The 17,437-nt window shown below is 36.7% G+C and overlaps 1 protein-coding gene across 1 annotated transcript in view; it reads left to right on the top strand.

Moving 5' to 3' along the window:
* The window catches only part of LOC150096409 (protein still life, isoform SIF type 1-like), a 479,324-nt gene extending 467,461 nt beyond the window's left edge, over window positions 1-11,863 (top strand). The window contains exons 26-27 of the mRNA XM_090409055.1: window positions 11,050-11,436; window positions 11,530-11,863. Of these exons, the coding sequence (XP_090265181.1) occupies window positions 11,050-11,436; window positions 11,530-11,863 (721 nt within the window). The remainder of the gene's footprint in view (window positions 1-11,049; window positions 11,437-11,529) is intronic.
* The last annotated feature ends 5,574 nt before the right edge of the window (window positions 11,864-17,437 follow it).

Raw genomic sequence — 17,437 nt, 5'->3', positions numbered from 1 at the left:
CCGCATCATTCCCAGAAGCCTTTGTGTTGTCTTCACAATTTTGGCTATGTGTCCCCTAAATTTCAGATCCTTATCCACTACCACCCCCAGATCTCTTATTTCCTCCACCTCTGACAATACATCCTCACCAAGCATAAATTCTGCATCCCATTTTTGTTTTCCAAATTTTAAAACCTTACACTTTGCAACATTGAACACATATCCCCATTTCTGTGCCCAATCACTCACTTTATTCAAGCCTTCTTGTAAGGCCACAACATCTTCTCTACTCTTCATGGTTTGCCCAACTTTGCATCATCATCTGCAAACAACTAAATATCTCCATCCAATCTTCACCAATATCGTTAATATACAAGTTAAACAGCAATGGCACTAAAACAGGCCCTTGAGGCACACCACTAGTAACTTTCCTTTTCCTGGATATCACTCCCCCATACACAACTTGTTGATACCTATCAGATAGCCAGTCTCCAATCCAATGCACCAATCTAATATCCAACCCCATCCACTCCAGTTTGACTATCAACTTATCATGCGGTAATCTATCAAAAGCCTTTAGGAAACAGGCCTATCAGCTTGGTCTCACCATTAAAAGTTATTCAACTTCTGCAATAAGATTGCCACATTTATGGATAACTAGTATTAACTAGTGTATCACTTTTCACTTCACTAAGAACTTTATCATTGTGACTACTGCTATTACAGTAAGTTTAACCCATGGCCTATCATAGTGTTTAATACATCATTGTCATTATTAAATTTAATCATTTTAACATTAGTATGTAATGCAGTGCTCGTTCAAAAGAGAAGCATGGTGTGAAAGAAAGGCAAAAAATTGTTAAGAAAGTATTGAAAAAGAAAACGAGTGATTTGAAAACTGTAATGTATGGTAAAAAGAATGAAATGAGCCGAATGTGGTGGAAGGAAACAAAATTGAGAGAATGAAAGAAACCGGAAATAGCATGATGAAAGGATCGAAAGTGGGAAAAATGAAAAGAATGAATGAAAGTGAAAGTTGGACGCATGGACCAAAAGTACAGAAACTCAAAAGGATGAATGAGAGTGAAAGTGTGAAGCGGGAGTCAAGAGTATGAAAATTAGAAACATTAAATGATAGAGAGAATGTGATGCGAGATTCGAAAGTTGAACTGGGTTGGATGAGGGGAAAGAGATGAAATGGATATGAAGTGAAATTAAGAAAATTTGGGTGAAAATGATTAAAACAAATCAAGCAGGTATGAAAGAGTTCACGAAAGACAAGCGAGTGGCATTGTATGGTGACTCCATCATTAAAGGTGTGCTGGATGAGAGGATGCACAAGGTATGTTTTCCAGGTGGTAAAATGAGTAGAGTGATCGAGGCATTGGATATGAGAAGAGAGCGAGCAAAGGAGTTGGTTTTAATAGGTATGAATGACTTGACAGAGGACAAAGATCACATCAGAATGGATATCAGGAGGCAGCTTAGAAAGACAGACAAAAGAGAATAGTGCGATAGGAAAGGTAGTAAGAATGTTGTCCAGGTATGACAGTGGTGAGATGAGGAGGAGAGCAAGTATTATGAATGATATGTTCGCAGAAATGTGTGAGGAGAAAGGAGTGCAGTTTGTTAATGCGTGGAATGAGTTTGAAGGATGAAGTGAACTGTATAGGAGCGATGGACTGCATTTGAGTGGCTTTGGTGTGAGTCGCTTAGAGAGACTGCTGCTGGAAGGTAGAGAAGTGAGTGCAGAGAATGAATCTGATCAAGCAGGAAGCAATCTGGAAGAACAGGAGAGATCGAAGAGGTGGTTATGAATGAAGTGAGTGGCATCAGTATAGAGAATGAGAGAACAGGTGTGCAAGATAAATAGGGAAACAGGGAGGCTCAGGTTGAACAGAGGAACAGAGTGTAAGAAATGTAGATGCTCCAAGAGGATGTGAATGCATGTGTACACAAAAAGGAAAGGGGATGACTTGGAATCAAAGGTGTTGAAAGTTTATTTTTCACTTGGTTAGAGTATAATAAATTTAGTTTAATCCTTTATCCAAGTGTGAGCAAACAAAGTTTGCGCCTGAAAGTATCTTCAGGACTGGGGTAAAGTGGTACAACACCAGGGCAACTCGTTGCAAAGGTGGAGCAAGCTACCAACACTCCTGTCTCAGTATCTCCTATAATGCAAAACACATCTCCTTGCGGATATGTCTAATGTTATGCATTAAGGGAAGGGCATAACATTAGACATATCCGCAAGGAGATGTGTTTTGCATTATAGGAGATACTGAGACAGGAGTGTTGGTAGCTTGCTCCACCTTTGCAACGAGTTGTCCTGGTGTTGTACCACCTTACCTCAGTCCTGAAGATACTTTCAGGCACAAACTTTGTTTGCTCACACTTGGATAAAGGATTAAACTAAATTTATTATTTTATTATTGGAATCAAAGGAAAACAATTGGATTTGAAGAAGGTTCTAAGATGAATAAGGAGAAAAAGAAATGGCTCAAGTTAAGCATGGAAAAATCACGTCAAATAAGTAGTATCAGTGGAACTAGCTATAGATCCAGGAATAAGCTGCTGTGTTTGTATACAAATGCTAGAAGTGTAAGAAACAAGGCAAATGAAATGGTTGCATTAATTGAGTCTGTTCACTCAAAAATTGTTGGAATAAGTGAGACATGGTTGGATGAGGACATAATCCCGACAGGAATAGAGTATGATGTGTTTTGTGAGGATAGAAAGAATAAAAAGGGAGGGTGAGTGCTATTGATGATAGAGTAAGAATTATGTCCATACAAAGTAGAGATGCAAGAGGGAAGTAGTGCCAGTGGTTTTGAGGCAGTATGGTGTGAGACAAAGGCGAATGGAATGAAATACTTGGTTGGATGTTGTTATTGACCAGGAAATGTGGATGTAGTGACTATGAAATGTATAATCAAATAAGTCAAGCAAATAAGAAAAGAGTGATCGTTATGGGCGATTTTAGTTATGGCAGTATAGACCGGAATGATGAGATAGCAACTGGAAGTAAAGAAAATTAGTTTTTGAGGGATAGCTACTTCAGACAGTATGTAACAGAGGTTACATGAGTATTGAGGGTCTTGGATTTGATCATCTCATCAGAAGATGTAATTATAAATGAAGTGTCAAATCACCCACCAATTGGTGAGAGTGACCATGAGGTGATTACCTGGATGGTTGCCAGTAGTGTGAGGACCTCTGTAAGAAAAGGGTATATGTGGAACTACAAGGGGAGTAATTATGAAGAGCTCAGGAGACAGCTTGCAGGTGTAGCATGCAATGAGGAGTTAGCTGGAAAAGAGATCAATGCAGCTTTAGGGATTTCCAAAAACTATCTAGTAGATGCAATGTCTAAATGCATTCCAAGGGCGAGAACGTTAAATAAGGTAGGTGTGAAATGGATGAATAAAGAGGTTAAGCATGCAATACAGAGAAAAAGGGCATTATGGAGGCAGCATGAGAGACGTGGAAATAACCAATTCCATGAGGACTACAAAGACCAGGCAAGGCAGGTGACTTGGTTGGTGAGGGTAGCTAAAGAGAGTTATGAACAGCAATTAGTTAATGAAGCCAAAAAGAATCCTAAGGTGTTCTTTCAATATGTAGTCAGCAAAAGAAAGAATCATTATGGAAGGATGACATTGATTGGAGAAAATGGTATAAAGACAGCTGTTGCAGGTGTGGTGGAGATACTTAATGAGCAGTTGATAAAGGTCTTTCAATCTTGTGAATGTGACTTCATGGAGAGATTGAGAGCAGTTGATGATGGGAAGAGAGAGACTGACTGTAAGTGAGCAAGTGGTGTATGGGGAGTTGAGCAAACTAGATGTAAATAAGGCTGTAGGACTTGATAATATATCACCACGTATTCTGAAGGAATGTGTCAGGGAGTTGACGCTGGCCTTGACATATTTTTTTAATATGAGTCTTGCACTCGGTCAAGTTCCTAAGGAGTGGAAGGAGGGCAAGATTGTGCCACTTCATAAAGGAGGTGATAGAACGCAATCATCAAAGGTATAAGCCTACCTGTGTGTCAGGTGTTGTAGTTAAGTTGTTGGAGAAGCTTGTGAGAACTAGGATCCAGAGTTGGGTTGACAACAATGGTATTATCTTTGATGGACAGCATGGATTTGCTAAAGGGAGGTCATGTTTTAGTAATCTACTTACTTATTACAATAAGGTGACTGCTTCCATGGACAGAGGAGAAGGATACACAGTAATATACTTAGATTTTGCAAAGGCTTTTGATAGATTACCACATGATAAGTTGATAGTCAAACTGGAGTGGATGGAGTTGGATATTAGATTGGTGAGATTGGAGACTGGCTATCTGATAGGTATCAACAAGTTGTGTATGGGGGAGTGATATCCAGGAAAAGGAAAGTTACCAGTAGTGTGCCTCAGGGGTCTGTTTTAGTGCCATTGCTGTTTATCTTGTATATTAATGATATTGGTGAAGATTTCGATGGAGATATTCAGTGTTTGCAGATGATGCAAAGTTGGGAAAAACCGTGAAGAGTAGGGAAAGATGTTGTGACCTTACAAGAAGACTTGAATAAATTGAGTGACTGGGCACAGGAATGGGGATCTGAGTTCAATCTTGCAAAGTGTAAGGTTTTAAAATTTGGAAAACAAAAATGGGATGCAGAATTTATACTTGGTGAGGATATATTGTCGGAGGGGAAGGAAATAAGAGATCTGGGGGGTGATAGTGAATAAGGATCTGAAATTTAGGGGACACATAGCCAAAATTGTGAAGACAACACAAAGGCTTCTGGGAATGATGTGGAGGACACTCACTTGTAGAAGTAGGGAGATTCTTGTTCCATTGTATAAGGCTTTGATTAGGCCACACATGGACTACTGTGCCCAGATTTGGTCACCTGGTTTTCCGAAGGATGAAGAGATGTTGGAGAGGGTCCAGAGGCAACTGACTGAAGTAGTTTCTAACCTCTGGAATGTCGAGTATGAGGAAAGATTGAGAAAATGCAACTTGCAGAGTCTGGTGGACAGGAGGAAGAGGGAGTGATATGATACAGACCTACAAGTTATTAAGGGGTTGCTATAGGATCAATGCTGGAGAGGTTCTACAAAAAATAATGTGAGATCAGGAGAGAATCAGAGGTCATCCTGGAAGCTGTGTAAGGAGGGTGTGAGTAGAGGAGTGAGGAGCAGGTTTTTTTCATGCAGAGTTGTGAATGACTGGAATGCCTTGCCTGAGAGTGTGGTGTCTGCTAAGAATTTGAGTGTGTTTAAAACACGGTATGATGAGCTGTGTGTTTGATAAAAGGACCTCCTAGATGAATCTTTGCTTCCATGGTGGTCTTGGGTAATAATAATAATAATAATAATAATAATAGATTTATGTATTGTCTTCTGTTCAAATCAGAAGCAACAATCATCCTTACTCTGAATTTTATCTGTCATTAATAAAAACAATAAAATAAAATAATTGTTATAAACAGCTTATAATTCACAGCAAAACATCAAAACATAGAGAGATGCAGTAGGCAATGATGTCATAAATAAACTTTTAGTCCACAAAAACTATGCATTGGTTGATTTACAAGAGCATCATGCTGCTAAAAGCATCATATGAGTGAATGGAGTGTCATATAAATGGGCACTGGTGATAACTGAAAAGCATCATATGAGCAGATCATCATCAAGCAAAATGTCAGTGCAAACTGCTTCATAATGCAGGTTATTACTGTATTTAAAAAATCATGAGAATTTAACGAGTTCCATATTTAAGTTTTTCATATCTTGTAAAGGCATATGACAAGGTGCCAAGAGAAAAGCTATTTAGAATGCTAAAATTATGTGGTATAAATGGGATAGCATACTGAGAAATACATAATCCATGAGTTGTAAGTCAGCTGTAAGAATTGAAGGATATACGGGAAGATGATTTTATGTAAAATCAGGTGTGAGGCACTATCTCTGCACAAGGGTGCACACTTGCTGTTATTCATCATCTATATGGAAGATCACATTAGGAAGCAAAGACATTATACCTGATTATACCTCTTTACTTTATGCTGACGATGTTATATTCAATAATTATGCGGTGTGAGTCAATTTAATAAGTTTATATGAAATAAGAGAGAAATTAGTAAAATACCAAAGTAGCAGTGTTTAAACCAATTTTAACTTATGGATCTGAGAGTCAGGTTAGAAAAAAGCAGTTGATAAATGACTGGTGACTACTGATAAGAGAGGTGTGAGAAAAGGGTGTGTAAGGGTAGTAAAAGTGCATTATGAGCAGAATTAGCTAATGAATCCAAAAGAGGAAGTTCTTTTGATATGTAACCAGAAAAAAAAAAATGTGTATGGTGGGATGACTTTGATTGGATAAAATGGTAAAAGGATAACTACTGCAGATGATGTAGTTGAGATATTTAAAGAGCAGTTCATTGGAGTGTATGAATGTAACATCATGGAGAGTTTGAGAGCATGGTGAGGAGAGACTGACTGTGAATGAGAAAGAGGTATATGAGGAATTGAGCAAACTTGACGTTAATAAAACTATGGTCTTGATGATATATTAACATATATTTTGAAGGAATGTGCCAGGGAGTTGACATCTGCCTTGGCATATTTGTTGAATATGAGTCTTACACAGGCCAAGTTCCAAAAGAATGGAAGGAAGGCAAGATTGTACTGCTTCATAAGGAAGGTGACAAAACTCAAGTACCAAATTATAGGTCAATCTGTGTTAGGTGTTGTAGCTAAAGTGTTGGAGAGGCTAGTGAGAACAGGATGCAGAATTGGGTTGACAACAGTGGTATTATTTTTGATGGATAGCATGGATTTGCTAAATGGAAGACATGTTTTAGTAATCTACCTACTTTTTACAATAAGGTGACAGCTACATTGGATGAGGGAGATAGATACATAGTAGTATACTGAGATTTGGCAAAGGCTTTTGGTAGATTACCAAATGATAATCAGTGTGTTGAGGCTTAAGTGCTGTGAAGAATTCATGTTGGAGGTTTAATGGAATATTATCAGCACTGAGAAAGGATTAAAACTAATTTTAATGCTTCCAATATTTCGTCTCAGTCACAGAGACATCTTCAGGGATTACAAATAACTTTTTTGTAACAATGCACACAAATACAATACAATGATAGTTAAAACAAGTGAGTGAAACTAAAGTCCTATCTAGATGGCATCTATGGGAGTTTGCAGGTGGCCTTTACCTATCATTGTATTGTATTTGTGTGTGTTGTTACAAAAAGTTATTCGTAATCCCTGAAGATGTCTCTGTGACTAAGAAGAAATATTGGAAGCATTAAAATTAGTTTTAATCCTTTCTCAGTGCTGATAATATTCCATGAATACAACATGATAAGTTGATACAAACTACAGCAGATGGGAGCTGAATATTAGACCAGTGCATAGCAGACTGGAGACTGGCTATCTGTCAGATGTCAGCAAGTTGTGTATGGGGAGCAATATCCCAGAAGAGGAAAGTCACTAGTGGTGTACCTTGGGGTGTGGAGGGGTTTAGGGCCATTGCTGTTTAACCTGTATGTTAATGTTATTGGAAAAGATTTGAATAGGGATATTCAGTTGTTTGCAGATGATGCAAAGTTGGAAAGAATTATGAGGAGTATAGCAAATGTTGTGGCTTTACAAGAAGACTTGAATAGACATGGAAGTGAGGATACCAGTTCAATGTTATGAAATGTAAGATTGTAAAATCTGGAAAACAAAGTTCAGATGCAGAATTTACGCTTGATGGAGATATATTGTTAGAGTTGTAAGAAATAAGAGATTTTGGAGTGACAGTGGATAATGGTCTAAAATTTAGAGGACACATTGCCAAAATTGTGAGGACAACCCAATGAAGTCTGGCAATGATGAAGAGGACATCGACTTGTAGAAGCAAGACGATTCTGGTTCCATTTATAAGGTCTTGTTTAGGTCACATATGGATTACTGTGCACAGATTTGGTCAGCTTGTTTTCAAAAGGATGAAGAGATACTGGAAAGTGTCCAGAGGCAATTGACTAAGGTAGTTTCTAATCTTTGAAATGTGAAAGTTAAGTATGATGCTCAGAAGATGCAATTCACCACATCTAGCAGGAGGAAGAGGAGTGATGTGATATGATAGAAACATAAAAATTGGTAAGGGACTGGTATAGGAATAACACTGAAGAGATTGTTCATAAAATGATGGGAGATGAGGAAGAACAAAAGGTCATCCCTGGAAGTTGTAAAAGGAGAGTGTTAGCAAGGGAATGAGAATCAGTTTTTTTTGCATGGAGAGTTGTGAATGATTGGAATGCCCTGCCTAAGAGTGTGGTTGGTGTCTGCAAAGGCACAGTATGATGAGCTGTGTGTACAATCTTAAATTACTAAAATCATCATTTTAGTAATTTTTGGATTTTTTTGGGGTTATAGCCATTGGCTAAGAAAGTGTTGAGGATGTGGTTTAGTTCAGTAGTTAGGGCCTTGTCATCTGAGCAGATTAATTTTGCCCTGTTATACAGTGTTTTTATAACCCCATATTGTTGTGAGGGGGGGGGGATTGCTGGTGAATGTATCTGCCAGTATGGGTGTGTTTTCTGTAAACAAAGAAAACCAAAGATCCATCAAGCTGGTGGGTGATTAAAGTGTCTAGGAAGGGGAGGGTGTTGTTTTCCTCTTTTTCTAAGGTGAACTGGACTCTGGGGTGTTGGTTGTTTAAGTGTGTTAGGAAGGAGTGGAGTGAGTCTGAGCCATGTGGACAAATAGCAAACACATCATCCATGTAATGAAGCCAAATAGTGGGTTTTTGTGGGGAGTTTAAGGCCCTCTCTTCAAATGTCTCCATAAAGAAATTGGCCAAGGGTGGGGAAAGCGGTGAACCCATGGCTGTCCCCTCTATCTGTTTGTAGAACTTTCCTTGCCAAACGAAATAGCCTAAGTTCATTGTGAACTGAAATAGGGCTGAGATATTGGGAGGAAACTTGGCTTGGATGAGCTCTAAGGTTTTTGTGAGTGGGACATTAGTGAATAGGGAGGAGACGTCAAAACTGACCATTATGTCAGTGTGTTGGAGCGAGAGGTTTTCTATCCTGGCTTTAAAGTGGGCTGAGTTTTTTATGTGTGATGGTGTGTTGCCAGTATAGTGTATGAGCATTTTGGTTAAATGTTTGGCTAATTTATATGTGGGGGAATCAATGCCATCCACTATGGGACATAATGGCACATTTTGTTTATGTATTTTTGGGAGTCCATATAATCGGGGGGGGGGGGGGTCTAGAGTTATAAGGTTTTAGTTTGTTAGTGACTTCCACAGATTCCTTAAGAAATCAAAAGGACTTTCTTAAGGAGTCTGTGGAGAGTTCTAATCTGAGAGCTGGTAGGATTATATTCAATAGGGAGGTAAGTAGTACGGTCTAGTACTAAAGCATTAAGCTTACCTTTGTAGTCCTTTTGATTTAGCACCACAGTGGCGTTTTCCTTATCCGCTTTGGTGATTACTATTTTTTTGTTATTCTTCATTTCTTGTAGGGCTGCATATTCGTCTTTGGATAAGTTGGTTTTTGGAGGTTTGGCTTTAGTGAGAACACCAACTACATCCAGTCTGACGTTGTTGGCAATATGGTTAGGAAGGCTGTGAATCCCATGTTCTATTTGGATCATGATTTCCTCGGCAGGTATTCTTTTAGGAGCTAGGGCGAAATTGTGACCACGTGCAAGTGCGGCGAGTGCTTCAGGCTTTAAAACTATCGACGAGAGGTTGACTACAGTGTTGAGTGGTGGCTGTGGTAAGGAAGTAGAATTCTTTATCAGGTTTTCGTATTTTTTCAAGTACCAACTTTGTATTTTTTTGAATTCTTTTCTTGCCGAATGATTTTCTTGCGCATGAGACGTCATGAAGTATCGTCCAAAGATCATGGCTGAGAGTATTCGAAAGCTCTTCCTCTAGCGCCCATAAGGTTTTGTTTTCGTTGGCAAGAAAAAGTTGGCATCCCTTATCCGCTCTAGCAAAGACCAACCACTTCCCCTAGACCTACCTGGTGGATACCAGGTCCCTTGCAGCTGCAAATTGTCCTACTTTGGCCAAACAGGCAGAACAACAAATATCAGGATTTCAGAACACAAAGACTACATCCGGTTTCACCAGTACAGCCGCTCTGGGCTGGCAGACCATGCCTTAAATACCCACCATAGAATTCGTTGGAAGAAAACAAAAATAATACCCCGCAGCAAGTTTAAATACCAAAGATTATTCAAGGAATCATCAGCAGCTCTAAAAAACGTTCCTAACCTCAACAAATTTAGGTGCATGAAACTACCCCAAATTTGGGAGACTTACATTATGAGAACTTCAGCAGCTCTAAAAAACATTCCTAACCTCAACAAATTTGGGTGCATGAAACTACCCCAAATTTGGGAGACTTACATTATGAGAACTTCAGCCCAACTGTCAAGACAACCAAATTAGCCCACCAGAGGGCACCATTAGGACTTTAGGAACAATATTAGTTTCTTGCTTTCTTCCTCATTTGCTTTTGTTAGTGCCTGCATGCACATACCATATCTTTATGTTCCTGAAGATGGCAACGTGACGTTGCCGAAATATAGAAGTTATTCATTAAAGTGACCTTTAATTAATATACTTTATATGCATTGTTAATTCCGTAAACTAATTACCAGTTATGGTAAACAAAGTGTGTTGTCTCCCTTACAATTTTAAACCATTCCCACTATTAAGTAACTGTGAAAAATATTAGAAAGATTCTCTAGGTATAAAATTGTAAAATATCAGCAACTAAGCAAATAAATATACTTTATTTTCATATTACTGTTTTGTATTGTGAATTAAACTATAAAAATTCTAAGATGCACTTCTAACAATTAGGCCTTTCTATACATTCAGTGAATTTGTTTAAACTACCTGTTAAAATTATTACTTTATAAATCTAGCACTTACTTACTTAGTAGTTACCTTGGTGTTCATTATAATATAAATTAATTTGTTAAATACAGAATGATTAAGTAAATTCTACATCACTTCTATGCTTTATTTTCTTTCTTTCTTTCTTTTATTAGCACGAATGAGTTCAGGAATGCCTTCCTTCGAACAATAAGACAGATCATACGTGAGAGTGTCCGGAACATGATAGTGCCTGTCAACAAGCCAATACCAAGAGACAAGTTGAACCATGGATCAAGGGGAAATGGGCATGCAATGGCTCGAACTCTTAGTGGAAAACGACGAGGTAAGGCCTCTCAACGTCATTCAGCAGGGAATATGGAAAGTGATACCACTGTAGAAACTTATGATAATATTGATCAAAACTTTCGGACACGCAGCAGAACTGTGGCTGATGGCATGGATGATATGATGGGATCAAACAAAGAACTAATTGAGTCTCGAGGACAATCTCCAGGTCCAATAGACTCTGAAAGATCTGACAGGTCAGATAAGTCTGATAAGTCAGACAAATCTGACAAATCGGAGAAGTCAAACAGATCGGTAAAGTCAGACAGATCTCGTGGGAGCACAGGAAGTAGTAAACGTGATCTTAGTGCCACTAAAGTACTCAGCATGAGCACTGCATCAACACTGTCAAATTCAAGTACTGGAAGTTCCTCTGCTAAATTAGTTCATTCTAGCAACTATCCTACTTCCTTTCATCCACACTCTACAGAAGACTCTGGCTCTCCAGTGTGGAAATTAAGGGAGAATAACTATGACAAGTCTGCTACTCTTCCAGCCCACATCAAAAGTAAAGATGCTAGTGGCAAAGAGCAATATATTGTGTATGATGAGTATCACGGGTCACTATATGTTGCTCCATCTGGTAGTCAAAAAAAAGAACATGGTGCTGGTATGGTTTCCAAGGCACAACCAGATTGTTAATGTTACTAGTTGGGCTTTAAATGCCTTATAATATAAACAAAAAGACTTGGACATTATATTTATTATGTGTATTCCTGGAATCTTAATACTCAAATTGTGATGAAGGAACATGAACTGCAAAAAAAGGGGTTTTAAAAACTTGAAAAGTAAATCACTGTAGAGATTAGCAAAGATCTGCATTACAAATGGACTAAACTGTAGTCCACTTAATCACAAACGGTGCTGTTTCTACTTCATCTTCTTTGTTGTATTCAGTCAGCAGAAACAGTAAGATGAGTTGTCCCAATTTCAGAACTCAGGCTTATCAATAGCAATTGTTCTCTTTGTTAGCTGTAGTCAAAGAATAATTTGTTGTGTAGGATCTAATCATAAAATCAAATTTCATGTCAGCAAATGACTGACATGTACCCACATTCAAGAGCCTCCCCCCACACACCCATCATATCCCCATTATAATTGATACTTAGATCCTTTGTGTACAGTGTGATGGCAACAAGAAGTGTTGTAATAATCTCTAATGTTTGTTGACTGGTATCATATGAAGTTTCAGCATCATTTCTCAGAGAACTGATCTGGAGAGCATTGGGTTCCCTCTTTTCCCTATCTGGCCTCCAACTTTCCCATGATCCATATCACTTGCACATGCAGGAAATACCAGTAATTTTAGTAAACCAACAGTTGGCATTTTGCAGTATCTCATATTTCTTTAACTTTCATCTCACCAGTAAAAATGAATCATGATAAATTTAAAATCATCATCCCCTTTAGTTATCAGATTAGCCTTTCCATTATGTCAAAAATCCTTCATTGATAACTATACGTGTGCAGTATGTGGATGTATGTGTGTGGGTGGCTATGCGCACACACAGGAGTTCGCATACTTCTTATTCTTTCAAAGAGGGAAGTAAATCTACAGATCTATAATCAACATTGAATGCTTTAAAAGTATCAATGCAATTACAGGTACAATGGTATTGTAAAGTTTATTTCCAAAAATCTTTCTCAATGAACTGAATCAACTTAGTAAATTTACATCAGGTGTTCGTCTGAAATTCAGTCAACCACATGTACATTGTATAAAAGTATACAGAAAAACCAGTGATAGGTATAATGAATAATATACATCTACACTGGTTGGAGGACTGAAGTTCATATTTAATGTAAGTGCTTTAAATTTCATCAGCTAAGTTATAAATAGCTTACTTTTTTTGCTGACTAAGTTTTTTGTGTATATATTAGCTTGTATGTGTATATGAAAGATCATATTGAATTTCAAGAAATAGCTTGTTAGGACATCTGTTAATTTAATAATTTATAATGCAGAATAGATTTCAGTGTATTGCCTAATTAATTTTAGAACTGTTACATTTCTAAAACTAACATCTATAATAAAAAAAACAGTTAAATGATGTTTTTGTTAGATGTATTATATGAGTAGGACAGTAGATCCTGTAATTAAAAGTTTCCATAAAAGTAACAAACACTTTAAAAAATTAAATCAAAAATAGAAATACAAGAAACTGCAAACTGTTACCTATGTTCTGCATGTCATGCTACTATTTTACTCTTTTCTACTAGAAAAAAAAACTATTGGTTAAATTACCAATTTAGCCTAAAAACCAGACAGAAATTATAATTAACAAAATGTGTTGTTTCACGGCATGCAATTTTGAGTTTCAAACTATCATCTTACTCAAGGCATACTATTCAAACATAAAGCTGTTTAACATAGATTTTTTATTAAACTAAATATTATTTTAATTTAAAAATTTATAAAATAATCTTAGATTTTCATATATTATTAACACCAGACCACTGCAGACTCATTGAAGTAGTTACACATTGTCACACACCAAGCTCATCAAACTATGCTTTAAACTCATTCAATGTCTCCATTCATCACGCTCTCATGCAATGCATTCCACTTGCTAGTCATACCCCTTGCAAAAGACCAGCTCTTCACTCTTTTGCTCACATCTTGCTCATACAGTTTCAAGGGAGATGGCCTCTTATTCTACCCATCTTGTTCTTCCATTCTATGAAAAATTCCTTCCAAATTAATTCACTATAATCACTGTATGAACATTATATGTCTCAATCGTATGTCCTCTCTTTTTGTTCCTCTTCCTATTCACGTGACTCTGCAAACTGCATTCCCTTAATCTATCTTCATATACCTCACATTCCAAAGACCAGATATCACCTTAGTCAATCTCTGTGCCCTTAGATATCTTCACCACCCATGAAAATCAGGTGATGAAATATGTACACAATAATTCATATGAGGCATGATCAAAACCTTATACGGAACATGTCCTTTTTTATTTCTGCATATCAAGGTTCTCTTGCATTATTGCCATTATCCAATGCGATAACTTTGCAATTTACCCTCTAAACTTCACATCTTTATCTTCACCACTTCCAGATCTCTCATCTCCTTCTGTTCAAATCCTCCTGTAAGGCCACAACATCCGTTTAACTCATCATTCTCACCAATTTTGCATATGCAAACAGTTGCATATCTTCAGTTAAACCCATCCCAATATTATTAATATATAAGGTAAATAAACAACAATGGCCACAAAACATGCCTTAAATTCTTTCACTGTCTCCCCACTCTCAGGCAATACATTCCAGTCACATGCTACTCTCTAGGCAAAAAAACCTACACACTAACCCCCCCCTCTTTCCCTATCCACTAAACTGCAAATTACATTTAATCAATCTTTTTTCATACTCAGTGTTCTAGAGAGACCAGAAACTGCCTTAGTCAATTGTCTCATATGCAGCCTGATCAAATGCTTATATACAGGAACCATAATCTCCTGACTTCTATACATTAATGTCTTCTACATCATTGCCATAATCCATTGTGCTGTCCTCACAAATTTAGTAAGATGTCTCCTAAGCAACTTTAGGTCCTTATGCAACACCATCCCCAGATCCCATATCTCCTCCACCACCTCTAAGATAGCCCCACCTATTGTATACTGTGCATCCCATCTTTGATTCCCAAATTTTAAAACCTTACACTTAGCAACACTGAACTGGTAACCCCACTCCTGTGCCTATTCACCAAGTTTATTTGATTCCTATTGCAAAACCACATCTACTCTACTCCTTACAGTTCTTCCCAACTTTGCATCATCTGCAAACAAATGCATATCACATTTGCTACCCTTATAAGTTAAACATCAACTGCCTCCCAGAACACTACTTTTCCATACACAATTTGCTGATACCTATCAAACAGCCAATCCAGTGCAAAGGCTGCTATTCAGGTATCCATTTCTAGCTTGTCAATTTAATTACCAGTTTGTCATGTGGCAATCTATCAAAGGACTTTGCAAAATCTAAATATACTACTGCATATGCATCTCCTTGTCCAATGCATTTATCACCTAATAAACAGACTACTAAAATAAAATCGCCCTTTAGTAAACATGCTGTCCAGCAAAGAGATGGACAACATGTTTGATTTATCAGCTGCCATTGACTTAATTCTGAATCTTGGTCCTCACTAACTTTCCTAACACTTTAAGCACAATTCCATAAAAACACAGATTAGCCTATAATTTGAAGCCTTAGTGTTATCATCTCCCTTTGAAGTAGAACAATTTTTCCAGTAGAACTCCTTTACTCCTTCGGAAACTTGGCCTAATGTAAGACTTGTGTTAAAAAAACAAGTCAAGGCTATTGTTACTTCCTTGGAATTTTCTCTCAAAAAATGCAGTGATTTATCATCATGCCCTACAGCCATATTAACATCAAGTTTACTCCGTTCTACATATACTGCCTACATACTCATTATCAGTATCTTCTCCATCCTTCCCACTACACTTGAGTTCTGCATAATATTTCAACTTTATCCTCTGAAGTTAATATGATTTTACCATTTTCACCAACCAGTATCATTCCTTCCATTATCATTTTTTCTTCTACTGGTCATATATCAAAAGCACTCCCTGGTTTTTTTGGCCTCATTAGCTGCAGATGATTATTACTTCATCTTGTGCTGCTCCAATAATAACTTCTTCCAGATTGTATGCCTCATCTCTCTTCATTCATCCATTTAACCTCCTGACCCTTGGAATACATTCAGACATTGCCTCTGCCAGATAGTTCTTGAAGTGAAAATATCTTGGCATATATTTGAAGATAAAATATTTAACTTTTTAAAATAACATCTTAAAAATCAAGAAACAAATCATTATATTTACCCTATACACACACACCTTTCACCTTCTTATTGCTGCTCTTCTCAGTTTCTCTCGTTAGCTATAGGTTGAGAAACACTGGTTTATATTACCTGCAAAGATTACTGAGCATTCCTAGAACAAACTTTTTAAGAACTTAAAAGCCAAGAATATTATTTTAATTTAAAACAGAAAAATATAAAACTCTTTTAAACTTTATTTAGTCTTTCCATTGAAATAATGAAAGACTGGTATTTCACAACAAAACAGAGCCAGTTTCTATCCCCTGAAGAATACCGAATTCCACACCTTTCCTATATTTATGTCAAAATATGGCTTATTTTCTATAACAATAAATGTGCAGTATTTTAAATTAACCTAAAAAACTGAAACAGCTGTTTTACCAATACTATGCCTTGATTATAAGAATATTTCTTTCTAACACATATATATATATATTTTTTTTTTTTTTAATTTTAGGTTAAATAAAAAAGAATAATAATTTTTATATTAGGTTAAGATATTTTAAAATGTAAGCCACAAATATCCTCATATAAAATCTCTTCAAATGTATGAGCTCTATTTAAAAAAAAAAAAAAATTGCAAAATTAAGTTTTGTTACTGTGGGAAATCCAAAGATGAATAATGCAGTATAGCAACTATCAGGTAGTAGGATCTCCCAGAGTAATTAAAATATTTCCAAGCCTTTTGTATTTTTTTTTAAATAAATGTAGGAAAGGTTTGGAATTCCGTAATACAGGGGATAGAAACTAGCTCCTTTTGTTGTGAATCACCAGTATTCCAAATGCAATGGAAAGAACCTGAGCTCATACATTAATGAGATTTTACCTGATCACTTTTGTTTTTACATATTATCTAAAACTCACTAGCTTGTCGTGAACTCTATTAATTACTTTTGATTACTTGCTAAATGAATGCAAATAGGTAGTAAAATGTTAAACTAGCTTCTACTTTTTGATGAGGTAATTAGCTTATATTTGCAAATCGGTGTACCTTTAAAAAAAAAAAAGCTCAACATATTACAAGTAGAAGAATATTTTAATATAATACCTTTTTAAACTATAGTTAGTCCCAAAATACCTGAATGAAAATGAAGAAGAGCACATAAATCATCTGATTATTTATGGTTAGAAATTTAATACTGATTTTTACTCCAGATTACAGTTCAATATATATATATGATGCAGTATTATCCACAGATACACTGTTCATCTTAAGATCTAAAAATCATTCTCAATATTTATAAATGTTTAGGAAAAAATAATTGATAGTGGATAACATAACACACGCATATATACACACACCCAGTAATTCTTCAACATCCAGCCCTCAAATAACCAAACCATCATTTTTAACT

The sequence above is a fragment of the Typopeltis vanoorti genome, chromosome 19, assembly GCF_054136105.1.
Source record: "Typopeltis vanoorti isolate ZY-2024b chromosome 19, IOZ_Tvanoo_1.0, whole genome shotgun sequence".
In the NCBI taxonomy this organism is placed as follows: domain Eukaryota; kingdom Metazoa; phylum Arthropoda; class Arachnida; order Uropygi; family Thelyphonidae; genus Typopeltis; species Typopeltis vanoorti.
Note: the sequence above shows the minus strand (reverse complement) of the source record. Positions and strands in the feature narration are given on the sequence as shown.